Source organism: Anser anser (assembly GCF_964211835.1).
Source record: "Anser anser genome assembly, chromosome: 6".
In the NCBI taxonomy this organism is placed as follows: domain Eukaryota; kingdom Metazoa; phylum Chordata; class Aves; order Anseriformes; family Anatidae; genus Anser; species Anser anser.
This window is the reverse complement of record NC_139726.1, coordinates 7,820,866-7,845,693: the sequence shown is the minus strand read 5'-3', so window position 1 is coordinate 7,845,693 and position 24,828 is coordinate 7,820,866. Positions and strand designations below refer to the sequence as shown.

The 24,828-nt window shown below is 42.8% G+C and overlaps 1 protein-coding gene and 1 long non-coding RNA gene across 17 annotated transcripts in view; one reads left to right on the top strand and one right to left on the bottom strand.

The window, feature by feature from the left end:
* NCKAP5 (NCK associated protein 5) overlaps nucleotides 1-24,828 on the bottom strand; it is a 439,736-nt gene that overhangs the window by 220,044 nt on the left and 194,864 nt on the right. For 2 of the 16 annotated variants that reach the window (XM_083841916.1, XM_083841909.1), the window contains exon 1: nucleotides 16,148-16,281. The exons of 10 other annotated variants lie outside the window; for them this stretch is intronic. Coding sequence is in view for 1 of the 6 variants with exons in the window: in XM_083841908.1 (XP_083698034.1) it covers nucleotides 9,844-9,917 (74 nt within the window). In the remaining 5 variants the exon portion in view is untranslated. Of the gene's footprint in view, nucleotides 1-9,843; nucleotides 14,803-16,147; nucleotides 16,282-24,828 lie in introns of those variants that run through there. 4 more of the 16 variants (XM_083841908.1, XM_083841914.1, XM_083841912.1 and 1 more) reach the window with 4 other exon arrangements.
* LOC310901713 lies at nucleotides 16,835-20,346 on the top strand. The gene is made up of 2 exons (XR_014586057.1): nucleotides 16,835-16,968; nucleotides 17,073-20,346. It is a non-coding gene; the product is annotated as an uncharacterized lncRNA (long non-coding RNA).

Here is a 24,828-nt window from a genome sequence, read left to right as displayed (position 1 = left end):
CAAGAAGAAATAAACAGCACTACAGTATTGAACCCTGAAATACTTCTAACACACAGTTTTTCACATTATAAGTAAAATATTCCAAGCATTATGAAAACCTCACACTTGTCAAAAAGCACATGAAGATTTCAGCAGGGCCAGAGTCTGCCCAGGTTTGTTCCCCGTTTAAACCTGCTGATTTGGTATATCCCACAAACTACAAAAACACACTACACAACTAAATGAGCACAGAATCTGTCCCACGGTTATTTTTTTTCTTATAAGAAGTGATATGTTAACCATAAACCTCATCATCTCTCTTCTATAATCCTTGCCACACAATAGATAGCAAAGCAATTTAGCAAAATTCAACAGCGTGGCTACAACTTTGGAATTTCTTGACATAAGTGATTGATTTATCAATTTTAATGTTACATTAACAGTAATACTCACATTTAATGCTGTATTATTTCTGCCCATAAGTTGCAATCCAAGAAGCATACAGAGCGAATTTGTATGATTAGGCAAGCTGCCAAGCTCTCAAAGACTTATCATGGAAAAGCTCAGTGTTCGGGCAGATAGGAAAAGAGATGAAAAGGACTAATAGAAGTCAGTTTGGAATATTAATTTAGCCAAAGAAACTTTAAAGTGTAACATTGGAAGCAGTTGCATATAGATCCCCACACTTCACTTTGAGAATAACTGCTTGTTCTTCTTTCCAGGTGATAGTTTAAATTGTTATGCAAATGAAAGCATCTGTTTAATGAAAGCCCTGAAACACTCTAAAATTGTACAAAAATTCTTCCTGAGACTTCTTTCACAGTACAAGGGCTGCAGTTAGCACTTTTCCGTAATAAAAAGAAAATAACGGTGTATATCATCTTCTGACAGCATGCTCTGAGTCGCTGCACCATTCTTACAACCTTATCCAGCACAGGGCAGTGTGAAAACCATGTTTTACGCTACCCCTTCTGCATCACTAACCCAGCTCATCGTTCTGCAGCAGTTCGTGGTCCAGCAGCTCCATTTCTCTAAACGGGAGGGTGAGACAATAAGACAGGCTGCTAAAAGTCTCCAGTTTCAGCTTTATGCTGCAGGCAGGCAGAGAGGGCAATGAAAGAGGCACTGGGCCAGAGCTGAGTGCTGGCTTAGCTGCTGCCTTTTACCTCTTTGTATCTTGCACCGTCATTTGTAAAGGCACTTTTCGCATCTTGCCTCTCCTCAGCATCTCATTCACACTGCTCTAGATTTAAAACTGAACACACCAGCAGGGAACCTGGAGCTGCTTCTCCCCAGCTTAACTGCTCCTCGTGGCGTGTTTCATTCTGTGAGCACGTAACTTTTTACTTCCCATGTTGTTGACTGCTTTTAAGTTGGACGAAGCTGTTCTCTAGACAAGACGGATTCTCAGCTCTTGTGTTTCTGGGTGGGCGACTTGGTATGGCTTGAAGTACTAGATCCTTAGAGCATATGGAACTATCTATCTATATTCCTTCTTTTTACACTTTTTACTGGTGTTAATTGTTTCAAAAATTAAACATTTGGAAGTCAGAAGCTGTCTCCCGACACACGAGGAACTCTCCGGACTGTTACTCAGACAGAACTGGCTGTGAGACCTGACCCGGTTCAGCCATTTCCAGTGAAAGAAAAGTATTTCTTTCTCTTTTTTAAAAATAAGCCTGCTCCCAAGTAGACCTTGAAAAAGGAAAAATAAAGGCATAAACAATCAAGAAATACTTTATTTCTGCAAAAGACTTGAAAGTTAAGCTAACAAATCCCCCAATCATGGGTTGTTCGTATACGTTTTTTCCTCCGGAGATTTGTCACATGGACTTGATGTGCTGTGGAAATTCTTCTGAAAGGATATGCATTTCCCTAAAGGATTTTTAATGAGAATTTATTGCTCATGAAAGATTCAGGATTGGCAGCACTTCTGTCTTCAGCTAATGATCTTTGTTTATTAACATAAAATGCATCGTGCTCAACAGTGCTTTTACTTTCCCAACCAATGCATCAAAGCATGAAAGAATTCTCACTCCTTCCATCTCATTCCCCGAGGCTCTCTGCGAGGGTGCTAACTGATATTTATATGATGGTCCCCTCGCAGGATGAAGCCAGAACCCTTGTTTCACATAACGCTGAAAACAGGGGAAACATTTCTTCATAACCAGTATTACTCAGATGTAAACTAGCAGCAGCAAAGAGCAGCAGACTGCCATTGCTTCTAGTGTCTGTTCCTTCCATGTATGCCTTTCACAAGTATCAGATCTTTCCTTAGCCCTAATCCTAATTGCTCTTAAATTCCACGATTAACATTCATACAAATTGCTCTTTCCACATGCTGTTAGTGAACTACCAGCTTCTGAAACTTAATTTAATTGAATGTGCTAAAGAGTGATGAAGGCTGTAGACAACTGGGCCTGCAAACCAGAGATCCTATAAACGAACCACTAAGCCTTCTCCTGTATTTCTATGGAAATGAAATACAAGGAGTATATACATTTCTTCAGAAAAAAGGACCAAATGCAGAACTGAAGAAAAATAGGGGTGTAAAGCTCAAAAAAATCAAATACACTGATATGACAACAAGCCAAGCTCTTAGATCCTACTGCTGTCTTCATAGCTAGCTTCCCTTCTGCTATGTCTCAGTGATGCACTCATCTCTCTGGTTGGCTGTGGCAACGTTTAGAAAGATTTTCTCCTCGTTCTCTACAAAGCTTCTCAGTTTTACACTTACACATCAAAGAGGATATCTGATTTTGCTTCATTACTGGTTGACCTCTTACCTCTGTTTTCCACTCCTTTGTTCCCAGATCATCATAACACATTCCTGGTGTTCTTTGTAATCACTTTAGGGTGTTATGCAGTGTGATATGTTTTTAATCCATCCAGAAAGCCCACAGCGTCAGAACTTCTGTTTTGCTTACCAGACTGCACTTACAAACACCATGTCTTTTCTCTCTGAGTGTCACTTACTGCATGCTCTGTAACCTTCCTGCTGTCATTCATGTCCTGTTCTAATTAAGCACTGGAATATACCTTGGAAAAATCATCCTTTTTTTTTTTCTTGGTGGACAAGAAATAAAATAAAAGTGATTTCATTCTGTTTGACTCACTGTTTTTTTCCTCTTGACTTTTTCTATTTATGTAGTAGTTCAATGCTTTCAAGTATTCTGCCACAAGCTAGCAAATCTACAATGACCCTCTGCTCAAAGAGAATCAAAATTGTTCAGAAAGATTCCCCTTCTTTACTCTTTAAACTGCTCTTGTTGCTTCTTGTCATTCCCTTTAGCACCCTCAAGACTACCAGTATCCTTTTATTAAGGCTTCATGAATAATGCTCAGTCATGCAGGCTGGGGACCGGCTCCGTTTCGAGGCCAGAGGCAGCTCACACTTGGATCAGGTCCCTGCAGCAGTTTTGTCCCGCATCCCATCTTCGCTTTCCTCTACCAAGTAAGCTGAGAGAATTTCTTCTCACAACGCTTTACAGGAAAGCAAACAAACTGAACAGTGAGATGCTGCATGCATCCGTGGGTGCAGCGGGACAGTAGCACCGCCAACCCCCACGGGTATTAACTGTGTGCATCAACACCCAGCACCAGGCACTTTGATTGCAGAGCAGTACTGCCGAGTGCTTTATACCCAGGAAACAATCAGAATGGGTCAAAATATACAGCAAACCACCAGGTACATATTGATGCTTTCTGTATGAGGGAAAACATACAGGAAATATGTGGCTTACACATGTATTTGTGCCTCCAAATTTCCATTCTGGGATACCGTGCACAGAAACCCCACACACAAGTCTGTGGGTGCCCAACAAGAAAAAGTCTCAAAGTGAGAGCAGTAAAACTAAACTGACCTTACAAGACAGGTAACGCTTTCTTAAATTATTTTGAAGAAAGGTCCAATAGAAGGAACTGAAAAGGCTACTAAAAGGACAGAAATATGGTTTGCAGCACAGAACTTAATAATTGATCGATACTGAGCATATATGCTGAAAGATGAGCAATACCTGTAATACTTGCAGCACTGCTATGAAATCAGCTACTCCGTTTTACATGTGTATATCCTTGATCTCTTATTAAAAGCTCTTGTGCACCTATTCAATCACATTAGCTTTCATTGCAGCAGTGAAAAATAAACCAATTATGAAAATAATTTCAGATGACCATTTTTCATAATTTTGGAAGGAAAAAGCCTATTTTACAGTTAAAGGACACATTAGATAAAGTCTGCCAAGGTCATCGTTGTACAAAAGATGTGCCTGCAGTACAAGGTAAAGCGGATGATGTGTACTTACAGAGCAACAGCTCGCTCAGTGGCGTGCAACAGTTGGCTCTCGAGCCACCTGCAAACAGCCAGCAGCAAGAGCTGCCCACTCCTGGCAGATGCCGAGCATCAATGCAAGCCCCGCAGGGGCCTTCTGCTTGGGCTCCCAGCAAGAGACAGATAAAAGAAATGCATTCTTCCCTACGCACGTTCTCAAATGTCGACATAAAAATGGTTTGGATTTACTGATAGACAATAACCACCACTTAGATTTTAGATTTCAGAAACGTGAGTCCCTGTAAACTTCAGCGTACCTACTAGTTTTGTTAAGAGGAGAGAAGCAGGGAAGGAAGTTAACAGAAAATTCCTTGTTTATTTAAAGAAAAAAGTGATACCATAACAATTTTCTTGGAAAAATTATAAACTGTTGGACTTTCCCCAGTACTCTCCCACTTCGGGAACGTGCTTTGCCATGCCTTAAACAAAATTATGTGGTCTAAACCATGTCTCATTATGCCAGAAAAAAAAATGGCATGCTGAAAACGACTCTGAAGCATCCTTCAGTAACCCAATCCATGAACTCATATTTATGCAGCCTTACAGCAATAAAATCAGTTCCATGCTAATGATATAATTGTTTCTTCTATCACTCCGCCTATAAAAGACAACTAGATAAAGTCAAAGCCAGTGGCCTCTGGCTGATTGTGTGTTTTGACAAATTAGATGATTAACTGGAATCTCAAACTCAAGCTTCGCACTCTCAGTAGACCCAAAAGAGAAGAAAAGACTGGCTTTGAGAAGGACACGGATCTACAGGGACCATCGCCCAGACCGAGGAGAGCTTCTCAAAGAGCAGTATTTGCATTGGATCAAACAGTGGCTGGCACGCACACAGGCTAATTTTAATACAGAAATTACCCTTGTCACTTTAAATAATGGCCACGGCATATGCTAATATATGCAAAACACTTTCAAACATGGTCAAGTAAAGATAGAGAAACTAAGTTCTTAATGACAGTTCTGCCAGTGTAACACTTAATGACAGTGAAAATTAAATCCAAAACACATCACAATTATTACTGGAGCAATGAAAGTATTTGTGTGTATTTATGAAGTCGTTTAAATTCACACAGTCAAATCACAGCCTTGGTAATTGTCTGGGGATGATGCAAGAGCTGAACAGCAACTGGCACGAGATCCACCTGCTTTACCCAAGCTGTTTTACTGAGCGCAGTTATACGGCGACCAGAATTTGCTTCAATACAGAATCTTTAAACATTGATCACTTCATGTTAAATTGAAAACTTTCAGATAAGCTCAGGCACATCGTGAGCTGCCCTTTCAGCTAGTACAGATCAACAAGGCTGGGACAAAACTGTAATTTAAAACTTTTCTAATTACTCATGATGCATCTCAGAATTCTAACAAAATTATGAAAATGTGTACTCCTACGATTTACACGGAAATGCTATCTGGAGAAAGACAAAAAAGAAAGCTTTCTGTTTAAAACCTGAACCAGGGAAGCAGACACCTTCAAGAAACCCCAGACAACTTAAACCCTCTTAGGGCATCTTAAATGATTTTCCCCAAGGACATCAGCAAGATCTGCTCTGTGAATGAGTCCAGCTTCTCAAAGCTCAAATAGCGTCAACTTCAACGGAAGTTTAATTTCAGCAAACAAAATAAATAATTTAAAAGGTAAGGGTGAATCACGATTAAGATGTGTTAGCATTCATGCATTTCCAAACAAACATTAAGTGTATACTAAAAATGACTTAAATATTAACTGTCTGAAGTAATAACAGATTTTCTGATGTTCAACTGTCAACCAGATACTTAGGCAAATCTGCATTTCTCCAGTTTCAACTAATAACATTTTGAAGCCAATTTTATGTTTGAACAGAGCTCCTTGCCATTATTTCACAGCAGAAAAAAATCCAGTATTTTATTTATGAGGCTGAGTAATAAATTGTGGTCTGAAATGACTTATTGCTGTCATTGCCACTAACCAGATACATCACCTTTCTAGGAAGCAAAATCAAAACCACAAACAGTGGTCACGTAACATCACCTCAAGAATTATCTCATTTACAGAATCAGGAAAACGTCAGTCTGAAATCAAGGTATTGATTATTTCAAAATTTAATTCCCCAGGCAAAAGCCAGACTGACAAATAAATCCAGTAAAGGGCATCTGCCTGTTACCTAGGTGAGCCTAATCTTGAGCTTAAGTTGAACTACACTTAAAGTACTAATGTTAGTGAAGAAGACAAACAGCCATATATGAAATTGGTGATCAACTTTGCCGGTAAACTCCATGACATGACATGGTCATGCCTTCAGTTTATGAGGTCAAGACAGCTGACAGAAAGCACACATGGACATCTTGAATATTTGCTGCTTAAACCAAAGGTATGCATTTACCTGGAATTCAGAGGATCGGTATGAGGCTGCAATAAGCATCCGCTTTAACACCCAGCCCCACCAGTAACTGGCAAATGTCTGTGAGAAAGGCAGCTGAAGCAATCTTCTCAAGAACCAGGGTTCACGAGGAAAATTTTGTCCGTGGCTCTTAGCAGTATTTTACAAGAGTGTTAAAAGAATTGAACATCCTCTTCAATACAAAATGTATGCTATTAGTGTTCTGAGTTAGTAATATGGGTGTTCAGAGCTTTTCCAAACTCGGAGGATCGGTATCTAGGGGATGTTTGCATTCACCTTCCTTTCTTAAAGTCCCCAAAGCAGAATACCTTCTCCTGTTTAATCATGCTGCAAAAACAATATTTTGATACGCTAAGATTACTTCCATGCTGACATATTTTTCTTAACAAGCTACTGTCTTAATTAGTTTTGTCTGTCATTAAAAGGTTATCTATAGGGCAAGTTAAGGATTCTTTTTTTTTAGTGAAGCAGAAAAACCCATGCTTTTAGATTATTCCTTACCAGCAGATGCTCTTTGCTGCACTTCCCATTAAAAACATGTTTCATAGTGAAAGCTATTAATATCTAATTCCACGTGGAAGCAAAGCGTTAGGATTTTGTTCTGCACTCTGCATCCATATTCATCTCTTCAGAAGCCCGGTCGTTGAGAATCCGTGGCCAAAACACAAGGGTCGTGCGTTGCCCTACAACCACAGGCTCAGTTTGTGAGGTTCAGGCTTTCCATCAGCACCTCTTATGATGTCCTCTTTCAGACAAGTTCTTACCCTGCATCAGTGCAATGGCCTAGCACACAATGGTTACACAGCTACCTGCTAAACTTACAGTTACTGCAGTCAGCTTACTCATGCTTTTTTTCCAAATCTTAGATGCCAGGAAAAAGGAATTCTCAAGACACATGAGGTCACGTTACCATTCAGCAGGCATCTTCCCCCAGTACTATCTTGTGAAAATGTTATGAAAAACTTTACCTCCTTATAGACAGTGTTTCTATATTTGTCTATAAAAAGCACAGTTTTACTCAAAAATACAAAGCTGTCAACCTCTCAGAAGTGCAAATGACAAAGAGAAAACTATTTTCTAGATAGGTACTAAATAATTCCTATTTTCCCCTATACACAGGTCATGTCTTACAGCTTTCTCAAAGCCATATTTTCTTTAAAATTAGTGGCATCTTGCAGAACAAAGACTGCAAAACATTTAACAAAACATCAGTCAGCAGTCTCTGTATGAGGAAAATGTTTGTAAGAAAATGCACACAAGCACCTCGTAATGCCAAAGGTATTAATGAAGAGAAGCATAAAAAAATACCCTAGGAAGTTACACTCATGATACCAAGCAGTAATGTAAGACTTCAGGCAAGCAGCCCGTCCCACTGACACGTACTTCACCAGCTGATTTGACCCAGACAAACACCTAGCTGGATTTTCAAGAGGCAGACCACCATGGAGCTGGAGCTAGCAGGGCTCAGGACCCACCAAACGCTGCAGCTGGGAAGAAAAAGCTCTTGCCGCCCCGCGGACCCTTCGGATGTTACACAGCCCAGCCCAACACTTCATACAAGAGAATGAGGTGTCAAATTTACACAAACTGCTCTAATATTACAGTCTGTGTACTCACATACTTCGGCCTCAGCCCCTAGGGGAAGCATGGGGTATAGGCTGGTAATTTGATGGCATGCCAACAGCTCCCAGAACCAGCCCCGGCAAGGAGGTGGCGTTGCCTGCAGCCTCACTGAGGAGCAAAACCAAGGCTGCATCAGCCCTACTTGCCTCGGGAATCAAGCTCATGCTCAATGCCTTTTCTATAAAAAAAACAAAACAAAAAAAAAAAAAACAAACAAAAAAACACCACATACTGCCATAGTCTTCACTGCCTTTTTTATCCTCTTCTATCCATACGAAGCACAAAACAGTTTTTATTTTAAACTTCTGAAAGTTGGTGAGCTTTTCTGACAGGTAGGTGGGTTTTTTTAAGTTTCATTTTTAAAAGGCATGAAAAAAATCTAAATCCCAACATCCAACACCACACAGCAGTGAAAATCAATGACAGGTCGCTTATTCTCAGAAATAAAGTTGAGCAATTTCAGGACCTTGTCTTTTGAGCGTAGATTGCATTCTGGCATATCAGATGCTGCGGTAATGGGATTTTGTAAATCTGAAACATGTTCATATTGTGTACATAAAGAAATCTCTTGATATTTTAAATAGTTTAATGCTTTTTTCTTCATATATACCTTCCCATGCCCCCTTGCTTTCAACAGCTAATAACCGATACATCTGATGAAAATTAAATTGTCTTGACAGCTTGCATAAAACCTATAAAGGTCCAAAGGAAAAATGCTGTAACAGCAGTTTCTTTCCGTGTAGGACAGTAGCTATGGAAACTATCTTTAGAGGCCAACTGGCCTTCATCCCAGCACAACATTAAAAGAAAAAAATCAAAACGCTACTTTCACTGGGATAGCCAGAGGCACCAGTCTTAATTGTCAACCTTTACAACTTGGCTGCATGTTAGCTAAAGCAAAGTATTCATTGATGTTATTGGGAGCACAGCTAGTAGGACATTATAGTAATATTACAGAGTTAGATAATATACACCTTATGAACTGTGCCCATATTGATAATTATTATGATAACCTGTTACAAAGAACCTATAAAATGTGGAAAACTAGACAGATACCTCAAATATCAGTGTGTAGATTCAGTTCCTTATATAGAAAATATTTTATTAATTATTACAATATAAATAATTTTGTCTTATCTTTAGATAGATATTGCAGCTAAAGAAGAAACCTCTAATCTGATTTAACTCTGTCACACTGTATCAGCTGAAACACCTATCTTTTGGAAGGGATTTATCTCATACAGTGAGCCTGAACAAAAGCTGCGATTTCTAATACAGCCTGACAAAATCATTTTTTATGAATGCTGATAGTTTATGCAAGGTTTTTCACTCAAATGGTAAGACACAAACAAGCCAGAGATCGACTACTGCAAACGCATGTGGCAACTTCCACCACCAGCCACAAAATCGTTCCACAGAGCAGCAACCACAGGCTTGGTAACAGGCTCCTAAACTTTCTGAAATACGGTTTTCTTCAAGAATGGCATTCGGAAAGTAGTAAAAGATTTAATTCATACATAAACGTACCTGTATGAAAGGAAGCAGCATATATACACCTCAAGTACACATGCAGAGCTCAGTTCTTCACAGAGCGACACCATTTTGTCCCACTGCGATACCCTGTTACAGCAGCGCTTCTGGAAAACACTTGCTAAGTCTCCTTTGAATCTTCTGCCCACACCAGTAATTCTCACTTAAATGGCTTTTGGGGACTACCCAGGCAGGTCAGAACTACACAGACCTGGTTTGGGTTTAATCAAGAGCCAAGTGCTCCCAGCTGCCAAGTGACCCTACCTGGATGTGGGCCTACTCAGGTAAGGAAACGCAACGCCCCGAAGGACGCTTGAAACGCTGGTAATTTGGTGTACCAGCTCATAAAAAAAGATGCATGTGTGATTTTGGTTAACATACCAGAAGAGGCACTAGGCTAACAGCTAGTAGCTCATTATTCAGATAACCAGCAAGCATCCATAAATATGGTTGCATTTAACAGTATCTACGCCTGTTGGCAGAAGACAACTAAAAGCAGGGTGTAGGCCTAAACTACAGAACACCTATCAAACTTTAACACTGGACTTGGCTCACAGATTACAATCATGGGGTTCACGAGAGCTCACCAATTTACCTGTTATCTTCAAACAGATTTATCAGTGTAAGATTGCAGCAGAATGAAGCAAAACTATTTATTACACGCTTCACACTGAGCTCTGATCCAACTACTACTAAACAAGCCAGGTACATTTTAACTCACTTGGATTTCACTCAAAAATACTTGGGCTGTGCCACCATCATTAAAAAGAGGAGATTAACAGAACTAAAAAGGCAGACAATAGGGCTTATGTGCCAAAAGCTTGACTTCCTTTTCCATATTAATCTCTTAAGAGACACCCATGAGTGAAAACTTCGTCTTGCTTACCCATCCTTAAGCCTATCACAGCTACACCACTGCTGAGTGAAGATGTTAAGGAGATTAATCCACACTCTAATAATATTTATCTAAGTATTGCCATAAATATCTCCTTTTAAAAGCGCCTTTCCACGCCAAGGGAAAGAGAAGCTCACATACCGATACATCCCAACCTACCCTACCTCCACCCTAGCACAAAACCTAAAATCAGCCAACAAAATACATGCTAAATACCCAAGTATCTATTCATTACTCTATGAAGTAAACCCATCAGGGAGTACTGCCATCATCTTTTTTATGTTAAGTGCATTCATACTACAGTGATGAGCGCCAGCATTAGCTTTTATTAAAATAATTTAACAACTTATAAAAAGATTTACCCTTTGATATAAGTATCTCCACCCCAGAAAAATCCCAATGAAAACAAAGGACTTCTAACAGCTTTTAATAGCACATTTCCTTTCCTCCAGTTTTACAACGTGGTTTCACACTTCATAACATCTGTATCACGAATCTCAAGACCCGACAGACTGTCCTGCTACATTTTTTTTATTCCCTAGTTCTCACAATTTCCTGGTACTACTTTTCAAACTTAACAGAACATACCTCTGCATCTAAGTATTCTCTACCTTTGATTCATTCCTCCAAACCTGCAGTTCTCTTTCTGAACACGATTTCATCACTTTCTTTCAAGAGGAAGTAAACCAAGATCCAACACGGCTGTTTTCTTCCTCCTCACCTTAGAAGACGAAGCTCATCATTTGACCTCCCGATCCCTTCTCTCACCCGTTCACAATGCCTGCCCTGATCTTCCCCAGGATTTTGCTGCCTGTGGGTCCTGTTTCTTGCCATACAGATCTATGTCTTCCCCAGCTTAAAACAACAGAGTCATCCTACTTGCCCCATGTTTTTCTTCCTTCTGTGGGACCATTGAACATTGTGGTGAGGATGGGTGGCTGCCTAGACTTGTCACCCATGTCTTTCCTAGCCAAACACCCGGAGTAGTCTTCCTCTGCAGGAATGATTGTGACTCCACCTCATTTTCAGCAGGCCCCAGGAACCACTTCATTGCCCATGCAAAGAAGGCCAAAACGTGCCACATATTGAGTATGGCTCAACTGGTAGCTCTAGACTTCAGCCCAAATGAAGAGGAAGATGAGTTTATTACACTGGTTTGGTCTACATTCCCTATTTATTGTGTCTTGCATACTTATTACAGACACATCTGCCCCTCGGGTTGCAAGTCAATCGGGTCAGCATCTTACAGAGTGCACTTCGGCTTCTGTATCTGAGACTAGTAACATATGCTAGAATGCAGACATCCATGGTGGATGTGGAGAAGAGGTATACAAGCAATTAATGCAAAGAAAGAGAAAAGGAAAAAACAGAGATCCACTTCTCTTTCCACAGAAAGAGCTACACACATGGCAATGATGTGACAACAAAAACTGGACTGATCATTCTTAAGGACATCGAGCATCTTCGGAAAAATAGAATCGCTCATTGCAAGGAATTGGTACACACGGTCGGTCACAAGACATTTTCTTATTAGCAAATATACAATGGGATAAAGATTTTAGCTTCCTGTAGTGGATTAGAGCAACAACATGGGCAAAATCTTGGCACGGAGAAGAACTGAAAAGCCTTAAGGATCCAAGTGAATGTAATGAGAGAACAGCTGCATTGTCTATTTAGAACAACACAGGCCATGAGGAGCCAGGAGTCTATTTAAAGGGGGTTATACACAATGCAAGGAAAGTTATTAGAAAATGGAACAAAGATGTATATGGAAAGCAACTGGTAAATGTTTGGCTCAGATCCCCATAACAGCACAGATTTAAGGGAGATCCTAAGAAGGGAGATGGGAAAAATAAAAGTATTTCTTTTTGTTCTTTCACAACATACTGCAGTGGTGAAAATTGTTTCTGCGATACATCAAACTTTTTTCCATACCTTGTTTTTTCCCCCTCCTGATCTTACTTTCATTCTGACTACTCTGAGGAATAATTTATGTTTCAGATGTGAACTGTCAGTGCATACGCCACAGCAAGAGAGGAAGAAGTACTTGACTCTCCTTTATGAGCCATTAGTTTCTGTATTTTAAAGCTTTTCTCCTTTTGAAAAAAAAAATCATATTTTCATTTCAAGGAATAAGTATAGAAGAAAAATCAGTTATCAAAGTAGAGAACTCCAGGGTCTCTGGCTTTTAGAAGAATTTTGCATATCAAGTCTTGCTGGCAGAACACCCAGTCTCTCTCTTAATGTTTAAATCATTTGAATATATTAAGAAAAGAAGAATTTCCCTTATTTTTTATTTTTAATTCTATCCATATCAGCTTAGGTCTGTATCCACTAACTAATATCCTAATTCTGTCAATTCTTTGGTCATTCCTAAGAGAGTTTCCATTACACAATTTAAATGAGTTCTAAATATGACAGAGGTAGAAACAATAAACAGAACTCTGCTGTAGTAATTCCTCTGGACCTTCTTCAAAATGGAAACAAACGTAAAACCTACCAGGCTCCTGGTCGATTTTCTCAGACAAGTACTATTACAATTGCCTCTCCATTGTCTGACTTCTGAGCAGTGGCAGTTCTGCACTAGCGCTCTGACAATCTCAACTTTATCGCTGTGCAGATTCAGTAGGAAAAAGTGGCTCCAACCTCCGCACACAAGCAGAAACAATTCCTGCTGCTTCATACCAGTCCCAAGACAGCTCCATCCCACTATGTGAATACATTTTAACGAAATAAACTGATAGCAACTACCAACCATGATTCTTGAGGATAAGAGCAACGCAAAAGGGATTGATTTTTGTTGTCGTTTTTAAGTCTGCTACATTTTTTTGTGCAGCACATCTTTGCAAGCCTTAATCCTGCAAATACCTCCACACGCACCTGACACCCAGTCACCTATCTATTTTGATGCTGTAACTCTCAGGTTAAGCAGGTGTTCAACTGGTTGCAAAATCAGGGTCGTAAATGGAAAATTAATCAGTGTGAGAAGTGGATTTATGCACAACACCTGGTTTCTGCAACTCAGCGTCTCTGCATAAGGGTTCATCTGACAGAGTGGCACAGCTCTGCAAGAGCTGGAACCAACCTGACCTGGCACAGGAGTGGAGAAGTTCACCACGACAGAATTAGTACAGAAAGGGAGGTTCTTTGCTTAAGAAAGAAGGCATCACCAGATATCTATTAAAACATATAGTTAGACTTCACTCCAGCAACAAATCCTGTCAGTAATTAAGAGCTGCATGCGATTAACAGGAAAGACACAGATGAGAAAAAGCAGAGGCAGGAATAACTTTGAGGAAACTCTCTAAAAACACCGCGACAAAGAGACCAGACTGAAAGTGCCAAGAAATACAACTGATTACATTTGAGCTAAGGGATGTAACGCTCCTATCAGAACTATTTAACAATGTGCAGCGAGAGAGGAAACTGTACAAGAGATGCCAAAACCATCCTGAAGTTTCGTTCTTTCCCATTTTCCTGTCAGAGCTCCGCACCAAGCTTCCAACCCATCCTTAACTGTCAGCACACTGCTGAGCTGGGCACGGGGGGGCCATATGCTTCACTTTAAGCGCGTAAATTGTACGGCATGACATGAATGGAGCTGCTCCGCGCACACAGTTAATCACAAGTCTCAAGTATTTGGCAGAATACTTGAAATTTGTGTTTGTGACTGCACCATGCACTGCAGCTACTGGAGGAGTCCAACCTGGGCTTCTGCGACACACCGCTGGTTCACGAGCAAGTTCTGGGATGCTTTAATTCAGAAGACTCAGGATTTTGTCAGAGTATTTTTTAAGCAATGGCAATTTAACAATATACTTTTCCATACTGTTTCCTTGCACAGCACGGTAATTTTCAAGTTTTAAAGGAACACGTAAATCTGCAGTAGCAGGGACCTGATGACACAGTTATTCTTGCTACTGGCAAGCCTCAACCAATACCAGCGGCATTACTCCCAGTGATCACTGGCAAAAGGAAGCAAGTCTTGGTAAATTCAGCTAGGGCTACTGGCCACTTGATCCTGAAAGGGCATACTGCGTTTGGCTTATATAGCTTGCTCCCTGTATTAACAAAAAAATGGAAAAACATTCTCAGTATTCAAGGCAAAACAAGTATTTTTGGTTCATCACCACTAACAAGCATCAAAACCCACAGAAAAAAATTCCTTAGAGTTCCGCCTGCTGCATAGTTATTCCCCAACCACATTTAAAAATCCAGCCTGTCAATTCCAGCATTTCAGCACAATTTTTATTGACCTACTAACCTGTAACTCTGGGAAGCCTGGAGCTAAGAATGCAATAATGGCTAGCAAATACGAGTCTCCAAACAGAGTGTAATAACCTTAAGTAAACTACTGCCAAGCAAAAGTCCTGCAGATCAAACAGTTCCCACGAAGCCTCATGCTATTAACTGGCAAAGAAGTCCCATGATATCTCCATAGCCACGCACAATAACAGAGCGCTGCGCTCCTGTTTACTTACACAGCTTATCTGCAATCCCGTAATGTATACAGTCAACCCGGCCGATGTAAATCACTTGTCTATTTAACGTTACTTCACTTGTTAAAAACTTCGCTCGCTTTCCACGGGTAAACAAGGGTTTTATCTGAAATACCCACTTTTAAGGGAAGTGAAAATTTGCGCTGGACGTTTATGGGTCCGAGACTGAAATGGTTTAAATTTGTTTATTGTTATGTTGAGAAAAAGGGTCTTATGTACACCAAGTTAGCAATGCTGTTATTTATGAAGTTCTTTTATTCTTATGGGGAAACTGCAAGGCCCAGTCACGCTTCTTCAAGCTTATTTAGGGTATTTTCAGGTCAAACCCACCTCAGAAGACGGATAGCAGATCTAACACCCGCGTAAAGCCAACCGAGTGACAACCAGCAGCCTCTCCACCAGCGCTGGGTGACCCCACGCTGCCTTCCCTTACACCCCATCGCTCCTACTCATTTTGGGGCGCCCTCCTTCCCGCTCCACTTCTCCCCCCAGCACCACCCCCTTTTTCCATGGGTGCAGAGGAGCCGAACAACAGGAACCCCAAATCAAACGAGGACGAACAAGAACACCCCCGTAACAACCCCAAGGGCTCGTTAGGGTGCTCCTGCCAGAAGCAAACCCGCTGCCTCTGGAGCAACAGGGCCCGGACGCCCCGCGTTAAGGCGGGGGGGGGGGGGGGGGGAAGCTCCGCGGGGCGGAGGCAGCCGGGAGGAAGGGAGGGAAGGAGGGAGGGCGGCCGGGGCCTCCGGGGCTCCCGGGCCCCGACCAGGCGGGCCCGGCGCTTCCCGGCGGCGGGGAGCGGGGCGGCAGCAGGTGCCGGGGCCGGGGCCCGCCTCCGGCCGCGCCCTGCCGGGAGCAGGCGAGGGGGAAGCGGGCGGCTGAGGGGAGCGGCGAGGCCGGCGCTTACCTGCCGGGGGCAGCCCGTGCCCCGCTCCGCGGGCCGCCCCCCGCCGCTTAACGTCGCTCTCCGGCGGCGGTGGCCGCGTCCCCGTCCCCCGGCTCGGTCCCCGGCCGTTTAAGGCGCGGGGGCGGCTCCTCCCGCCGGGCGGCCGTGCCCCGTCCCCGTCGCCGGGAGCAGCGGCGGGCTGTCAGCTGCAGCCCATCTGCCGCCATCAGCCGCGGCTCAATGGCTCCGGCAGCTCGGCGGCGGCGGAGGGGGCTCCCCGCGGCGGGGGGGGCGGCCCGGGGCGGGAGGTGAAGCCCCCCCGGTTTGGGGGGGGGGCAGCGCCGGGGGGAGCCGCGAGAAGCGGCCTGAAGGGGAAGGGCTGCGGGGCAGGAGTGCGCCGGGTCGGTGTGTGGGCGCTGGTCTGGGGTGGGAGCCCGGGCGCGGCACGCTGAGGGGAGCCTAAGCGTGGAGACGGACGGAGCTCGGGCAGGTTTTCGGGTTTAATTAGCGAATTTCGGGTTTAATTAGTGGAAGTGCAAGGTAGAGGCCTCGGGAAGTGAGAACCTGAGGCACTCTGTAGTAACGCAAGCGCAGGGCGCTCGGGGTGCTGAGTAAATCCACCCCGTTACACTGAGACCCAGGGACAGTGAGGGCCAGGGCTGCGTCTGGGAATCAGACATAAAAAGTCCTGGAGACATAAGGTCGTAAAAATGAAGTTAGTTTTGCTAGATTTTGAATCTGGAGGTGGCGGAGCAAAGGAGCAACGGGCTTTCCAGAATGACTGCATCATTGGAATTAAATGCGCCATCAGAGATAAGATTCGGATTTTACTGGCTGTAAAGGTAGCGCGTTTTGCAGAAGAAACCTCTTCCTGTAGTGGTGCAGCCTGGCTGTTGTGTCTTAGATAGACCGACAGCCAGCCTTGTTAATGCAGATTTTCTTCCAGGTTGGGAATCCCTTACTTCAGTGTGAATGGGAACCTCAAGCATTGCTTGAACCTGCTAAAGCAAAAATGCCCTCTCCAGGACAGCAGCCTATGCTGGCACCTCGGTCTCTCCTGGAGAGATGCAGCCGCTGTTTTCTGAGGGCCGATGGCGAGTCCTGGGCTAACCAAAGTCATTGGGTTTCATTCAGTATAACTGGGTAAAGTATAAAGCCCGTACTCCACTGAGAATCAGAGTAGATGATTTAGTCATGACTCCTGTTCGAAATACTACAAAACTCTACAAAAGTAAGCTGCAAAGAAACATGAGAAGGGAGCTAGGCAGAATGGTAGCTAAAAAGTCCTTAAATCCAGTCAATTTGGGGTTCTCCGAATGGATTCTGATTTCTCATTCATTCTCATGGCTTAAACCAGGATCCTGCAGCAGTCACACACTACTGGAGTAATGTCAATTGATGTGTTTAATTGCTTTGTTGTGCAGGGAAACACCTTGAGCAACTCTCCTAAGAGCTAGGTTTTAATTACTGAGTTTAAAATATGTTAATGTTCTGTTTAAGTAGAAATAACAACATTCCAATAAAATGTAATCACATTGTAATGCCTGTTGCTTGCACAATCAATCTAAATCACCTGTTCAGATTCCTTTATAATTAGTGATTCAAACTGCAAGTGCTAAATGTTTCTGAGGCTTTGGTAACATCGGAGCGGCAGCACCGGATCCGACTGAAGCGTCTGTGTAGCTCAGCATCATTTCTCTGGCAGTGGCAAAAACTGAATGTCCAGAGAAGGACAAAATGCTTTTCTGCTCCCCCACCCATCTGGGAGCTCGGGGACTTCCAGAGCCAAGCTTGCCCTCTCTGCCTTCAGTACCTCTCGCTGTGTGCCGTGATTTTGTCCGGCCTCCAGCTGAACCCACACACACCTTTAAAGACCGCAGTATCCTGTTGCAGAGGCTCTGAAGCCTGATTACTTACTGCATGAAAAATCTCTTCCTTTCATTTGTTTTTTGGCGTGCCACCTGTTAGTTTCATCTGATACCGTGTATTCCGTGTATTGAAAGAAGCAGCAGACAATCTGCTCCTCTCCATGCAGCTCACGTTCTCAGATCTCTCGCTCCCCTGCCTGAGTTCCTGCTTCTTCAGACCGAGGAGTCCGGGTAGTTCCATAAATGAGAGCCATCATCTCGTGCTTCTGCGTGCCCTTCTCTGCCCTCCTCTGAACCTTTCCAGTTCTTTTGCACCTTTTCCAAGGCGGGGAACTCAAACTGCATCCAATATTCAACGCGCAGGAAAATCACTGGCATAATGATGAGCCTTTCCTAAGTCTGATGCAGCAGATTTTAAAATACAGTTCTAGTCTAGTCAACAACTCTCTCAGTCAGTTGTAAATTACTGAATGGAAAGCATTTATTTAAAAAACACGTCTATCTTTCCACAGCTCTGGTTTCCTCAAATACCTAGTGAAATCCACAGGTGTTAGGTCATTGAGTGATCTTACCAGGTATGCTAGATAAGCTGGGACTACTAGAATTAAAAATTAATAATATTGCCAGTTCCTTAATTATTTTCAGGCGTGAGCTTACATCCACTGAAATCAAGAACAATGGAGTTGGTCTCCTATTCTATAACTAGAAGTGTTTTAGAATTAAAAAGAACCAGTATTCATCTACAACTTAAAACTGTAATTACATTTTTAAATTATTTTTATGCATATCGAGCTTCTGGTCCTGACAGCTGAGATAATGTTCTTTGTGTCTCTTTAAGATTAATTGTATCTCGGATTCATACACAACAGTAAGTACGTACATGACCCAAATCGTTAATTATTCCTTGACCCCAGGTTTGTGCAGTTTTATCTAGCATTTTTAAGACAATACACTGGTCCTCAAACCAAATTCATGACTTTGCTTACCATTGCTTTGGAGTGACACTAGAAATACAAGGCTCATATTTCAGAACACTGAAATGAAGTAGATACACTAATGGTAGCCATAGTTTAAATATAGAAACCTAGCAGCTGGCATATTCTGAAATTGCCCAGTATAGGAATTTTATCATTTTCTCAGAGATACCTAGCAACTGTGAAAGACAGGACAGACAGTTCCTTTGACTGGCTTCTGGTTCTTAACTGGCATAACAAAAACATGGAGGTGATTTACCTCTGCCTACTGCTGCTTTCTGCAGCTCTTCCAAACGGGAGATACTTGGGAAAGAGGAGACACGTTGACAGGCTGGAAGTAATCCGTGTGCACTGGCATCAGTGATACCAAAATGACCGCGTCATCTTCAAGAGGGTCTGTGCTTCAGGGAGAAAATTGCTATTTGGAAGTCTGGGGAAAAAAAGCCTGCAGAAAGGCACAGTTATTAACTCACTTCTCTGTACTGGATAACGATTTACATTGGACTGACACTATACGCCAGCGCTGTACTGCTAGATTTTCAGGCATTATACCCAAAGGTTACCGGCACTTAATGCACGCTGTCCCAAAACTATAAAACACAAGTAGGGCAGAAATCGCGTGGCTGGCATCACTTGCCGCCGCAGTTGCTCTTTCAGCCCACCGCCAAACACCGTGCTGAGACCTGAGGCAGCTCTGCACTTTCGGGGGCTTCAGTGCAGCTACGGAGATGATTGCCTGCAGATCTGGGAAGCCTGCCAGGTGAAGCCGCTTCACCGGGAGCTCTGCAACAACAGATAGCTGGCACTCACTGAGCTCCCCGTGCTGAAATAAAGCATCACTGCACAGGGCAGCACCCGAGCACTCCAGTCCTTAAGAAGCAGGTTTCCAAGGTGGTCAGAAGGGCTACGGGAAGAGCTGTGGTCCCGCTGCTGCCTTGGGTTGGCTTCCTTGGCTGCCAGCTCCTGCTGCGGGCTGTTGGGTTCAGCCTCAGTTGGATGCCGTGTGAGTTTTCTGTCGAAGTCAATGGCAATTCAGAATTCAGACTCTATGTGGGAATTCTGTGTATATTTTGAAGCGTCTGAAGAAAGGCGCGAGTGCTGCTATTTGCACGTTTCCACGCTGCAGCAGAGAGGTGCAAGGAAATTCTGCTGCTGCTAGCGCTGGCAGCAGAGCAGCACTTAGCCGGTTCCCCAAGCGTTTATACCAGCGTTATTAGAGAAAAGGAGCAGACAGATTCAGAGTGCTTACAGCTTTGATCTGCATTTGTGGATCGATCTCTCTCAGGACTTTGCAGGAAGATAGGTCCTTCCTTTGCATTTGATCTCTCTTCCTCAACCAGGAAGAGAGGAAGATCATAAAAATACAGGCGGCCTAACAGGAATGACGCTGTATGTGCTTACTGCTCAAAAGAGCTTAAAAGGCTCCCAAATCGCCTGGTGGAGGTCTGAGAATCTGCTTCCACTGAAGTGAATGAAAAACAGTATTTGTTTTATTATGGCTTAATCATGAATGTGCCTGAACTGGGAAGAATTTGAGAGTAGCATCAAACTAGCATCGAGCCTCCTCTGGGACTGGGCATGAGCCTCTCCGGGCAGCACGGGGAAGCAGAGAGGGTCATTCATTCCTCTGCCGTCCTCAGAGGTGCTACATAAACTGCAGCACATATCCTGCCAAAGCTGGTATCTCCTGACTGCTAAGCTGTACTGGAAATTAATCTGGGGTTTCTGTTTTTTGCATATTTACGTTACACTTTCTAGACTCAGCTTAGCTAATCAGGTGGTAATGAAACCATGAGGACTGTATTTTGCAAGATTTTATTCATTTTCCAAAATCTCTAGGGAATGTCTACATAAGCAAGAGTCTGCAAATTCTGAGCCGTGCTGATTTAAATAAGAAAAAATATGCTCAGGTCTTTAATATCTAATGAATACTGCCTTATACTTGGAACCTTGTCCCTAGTGGAACCCATTACAATAATGTTTATACAGGCTTATGCTGTAATGCATGATATTTTCCCTACAGCGGAATATGTTGGAATTTATTCCTGATTAAAGAAAAAAAAAGTGCAAATGGGCCGTATCCCAGAACATGGGCTGCTACTGCCATAGTGATGCCCTCTTATTAACAAATAAAGCAATAAAAAATTAATTTGTTAATATAAGAAGGCGGGCAGCATTCACAGAAGTGCACTCTGGGTCCCGTGCAATGTGTGCGAACAGGAGGGCAGCCAAATCCTGCAGAATTGAAGGAGACTTTCAGAAAGTAGTGACATGATCTAACGCGATAACACCTGCCAGTGCATCTGGAGCTGTGCAGCGCTTGCAAAGCCTGGAGGGGTGCTGAGTCTTGGGGGGACAGCAGGAAGGTAGCAGTCGGAAGGTCAGAGCTCGCTTCACCTGCTAGGTAACAGGAAGAGACCATGTCACGGGGATATTTGTGTTGCCCAGGTGTCCTGTGCTCAGCTGAAGTGGTGTTTGTGCTTTAAGAGCCCCAGTTGGATCCATGGTTTTGTCTGCAGTAAAAATCCTTTGCACCAGCACAGCAACATCCGTGTACATTAAAATGAGCTGTCTTAAGAGAAAAGGGTAGGACTCTTCTCTCCTTCTGCCCTCGCGAATGCCCACCTCCTGACAAAGATCATTGGCAATGGACTTCTGCACTGTGGAGCGGGGCCTCGGACAAGAGCTGGAGGGGACGCTTCCTCAGACGGGGCTCCTCATCCACACCTCAGCACGCTGTGAGCTGGACACACAGGAAAATGCTCTCCGGTTGCAGAGCACGGGATAAGGTTGTCACCGAGCCTGCTTTAAGCAGCAAAACCTTTTAAAGATTCAGGCAGTGCTGTAGGAACTTCGCTCCCCGGATAGCAGCGGCAGGCTGACACGCGGTACCGTGACATGGGAAATACAATCTTATTATTCATGCACCAAACTGGAACACTGAACAACTCGGCTCAGCTCCTGGCTTAGACACAGATCTCTTCTATAAGCTCCATCACTTAGTATATTCACAACTTTACTCTCCTCTGTAAGAAGGGAATTATGTTATTTCTGGTTTCATCCTTGGGGCTGAGGGGATGAAAAGCATTTCTCACTTTGTGTAGGGACTGGAACAATGAGGCCTTGTTCTTACGTGGGGTCTTAAAGCCTTGCTTTAGTGTAATTTAGAAGAAATAAAAATGGTAGAGCGTTACAGAATGAAGTAGAAATGCTAAACGTGATTATTTAACTTTACTTCCACAAGTGGGACTGATTTACGGGGAAAGCTGCTAACGTGACTCGCATGGCTTCATGTGCAGTTCCTCCCGGGCCTCGGCTGACGCTGCCCTCAGCGCTGCTGTCCAAATACTTCATTAGTGAAATACATCAGTGACGTGGCATTCCTTTAAAAATTACGGATTCGTAAATTGCCCATTTCTCTGTGCTCAAGCCCACCCACCCCTCAACCACCCCTCCAAAAACCCCTGGAAAACCCTCTTGACAAGGTTCCCCTATCACAGCCTGTGTCTGCGCACCGCTCCTTGCTAAAATATCGTTTCAAATCCTGGTTTTATAACAGCACAAATTGTCATTTTGTTACCTTGATGTAAATCTATGTGTTTTCCTCTACCAAATAGGAAACAGCGCCACAGCGTACAGATGCTGCTGCTGTTGGGTCACCGAGAAGACTTCAGGGCAATGTCACTGTCACGCGTACAAATTATCCCTTGCTCTATGTATAATTCCAGTGAAATCATTGGAATTATCTGAGGAATTAAATATGATTCAACACGGTAGGCGTGGCTGTGTCTAGCCACCAGTGGGATCAGAAGACTATATTCGGTACGAAATAATAAAAGCAGATCACACATAACTTTACATGTGGAACTGTGTGATTTCTAAACACAGGCGAGATAAACTGGAGATAAACAGCTAATTGCTATTCATTTCTTGTAGTCGGGTGTTTTGATCTGTTACTTGGATTCATAGCACAGAGCAGGGTGGCAGTTTCGGACTGGAGCACGGCCGCGTGCCTGTGCTGGAGCAGGGTGCTGGGCAGGGTCAGACAACAGCAGCCCCAAGCATCCCGTTTCTTCCTGACCTACAGAGCCACCAAGGTAATATGTGTATCTGCATACACAAAAGAGTTCATTTTTATAGAAATGTAAAACAAACAGAGAGCCGTGCCAAGATTATACATTTCATTTCCCAGCATACAAATGAGGATCTAATTTACTCTGGGCCGTTCATGCATTTTGCTTTTAACAAACATCCATATGTCAAATAGACCTTCTGCATACTTCCCTGCTGGAGCTTTTTTTTTTTCTTTTTTCCTTTCAACTTGGTAGGGAACATTTGTGATCCTTATTCTACCAAATATATCTAAAGAATATATTTTGCTCAAGGCCTTCTATTTTTTTAATTTAAGAGAAACAAATCAATTCCTGGTTCAGGCAGTCTTGCTATTAAGACAAGCGTACATCTGTGCAAAAATAGCCCAGTCCCTAATTAATTACAGAATGTTATTAACATTTTAACTCTGGTTAATTTATTTCATTTCATAAACATGAGCACACCGAGTTACTTTTTAAAGAACATTTTCCATCTTTTGTCTGCAGTCTTACAATTTGGGTAGTTTATCATAGGTATGGAGATATTTGCTCGCACCGTGATGATTTTATATTCGGATGGTTCCAGACCCTTTCTGTAATGACTTCAGGAACCGAGGCTTGATGCTTCACCCCCGACTCCCGCGGCACTGATGGGCAGTGCTAATGGCAGTTTTCTCCGATTAAAGAAAACGGGCTGAGATGCAATCTTCAGAATTAATACTTTTCATGAATTTATTATACCGAAACCATCCCAGGTCCTGTTTCTTATATAGCACAGCATATCAATTTGTCCTTATTTTAAGCCAACTTAGTAAAGACTCCACAGAAGCAGGCCCAGTTAGTGTTACAATGACTTGCTGCCAGAGTAGATTTAGTTATTGATCAGGCAGATTGCACATAAAGTGACTATTAACTTTAATCAGTTGTGGACAATTGTGTTATTTGACTGATTGGTGCACCTGATAAAATCTTTTGAACAGGTGTAAACTTTAGTAAGGCATCTATCTGTTTGACTTGTTATTTGTTCAAAAGGCACTGATCAGTCTTGATCTGAACATGGAGCTAAATTATGCTCCCTTAAATGCGCAGTTTTCCCTGCAACTTGCAACAAGTGCTCTAGCTTCCAGCCAAGCTTTTCCCTTTGTTAGGAGGTTAGTATTTAGAGGGGACTGATGCACTACGTAAGGTTCACTTGTGATCTTTAACCTACTACCTCTTACTTTTCTGCGATCCTATTAGAAATACGATTTATATGGCTAAATGACAATCACAGTAAAATGGCTGCTTTTCTATGTCCCAGTTACTCACGTTACTCTCATCCAGCTCAGTCATGGAAGAGTATCTTTAACAGCCATGGGATGATACAGGCACTGTAGCAGGGATTCAAAGGAAGCGAGTCTTTTTCATTCACTGCTCATACAATGGCAGTGCTTTCTGTGACCTGGTAGCTACACATGCACTGCTCACTGAACCATCCAAATTTACACTCGTCTAAAGAAAAGCACATTTGGCCAGAAATCGGATACATTATTAATTGGTTGTCTCCTAATGCGCATTTTCAAACACTAATCTTTGGTAGAAATGTAGCCTTATGTATTTCCTAGCCATATATTGTGTGATTTGTTTTGTTTTATTTTTAAACGTTGAAGGCACAAATCAGAAGCCCCAGCTTCAGAGAGACAAATACATGATATTGTAATTTTAGTTGGAAACATCTGAGCAACTGTGATGACTTCAAAGTGCCAAAATAAATTGTGCTCTGCCCCTGC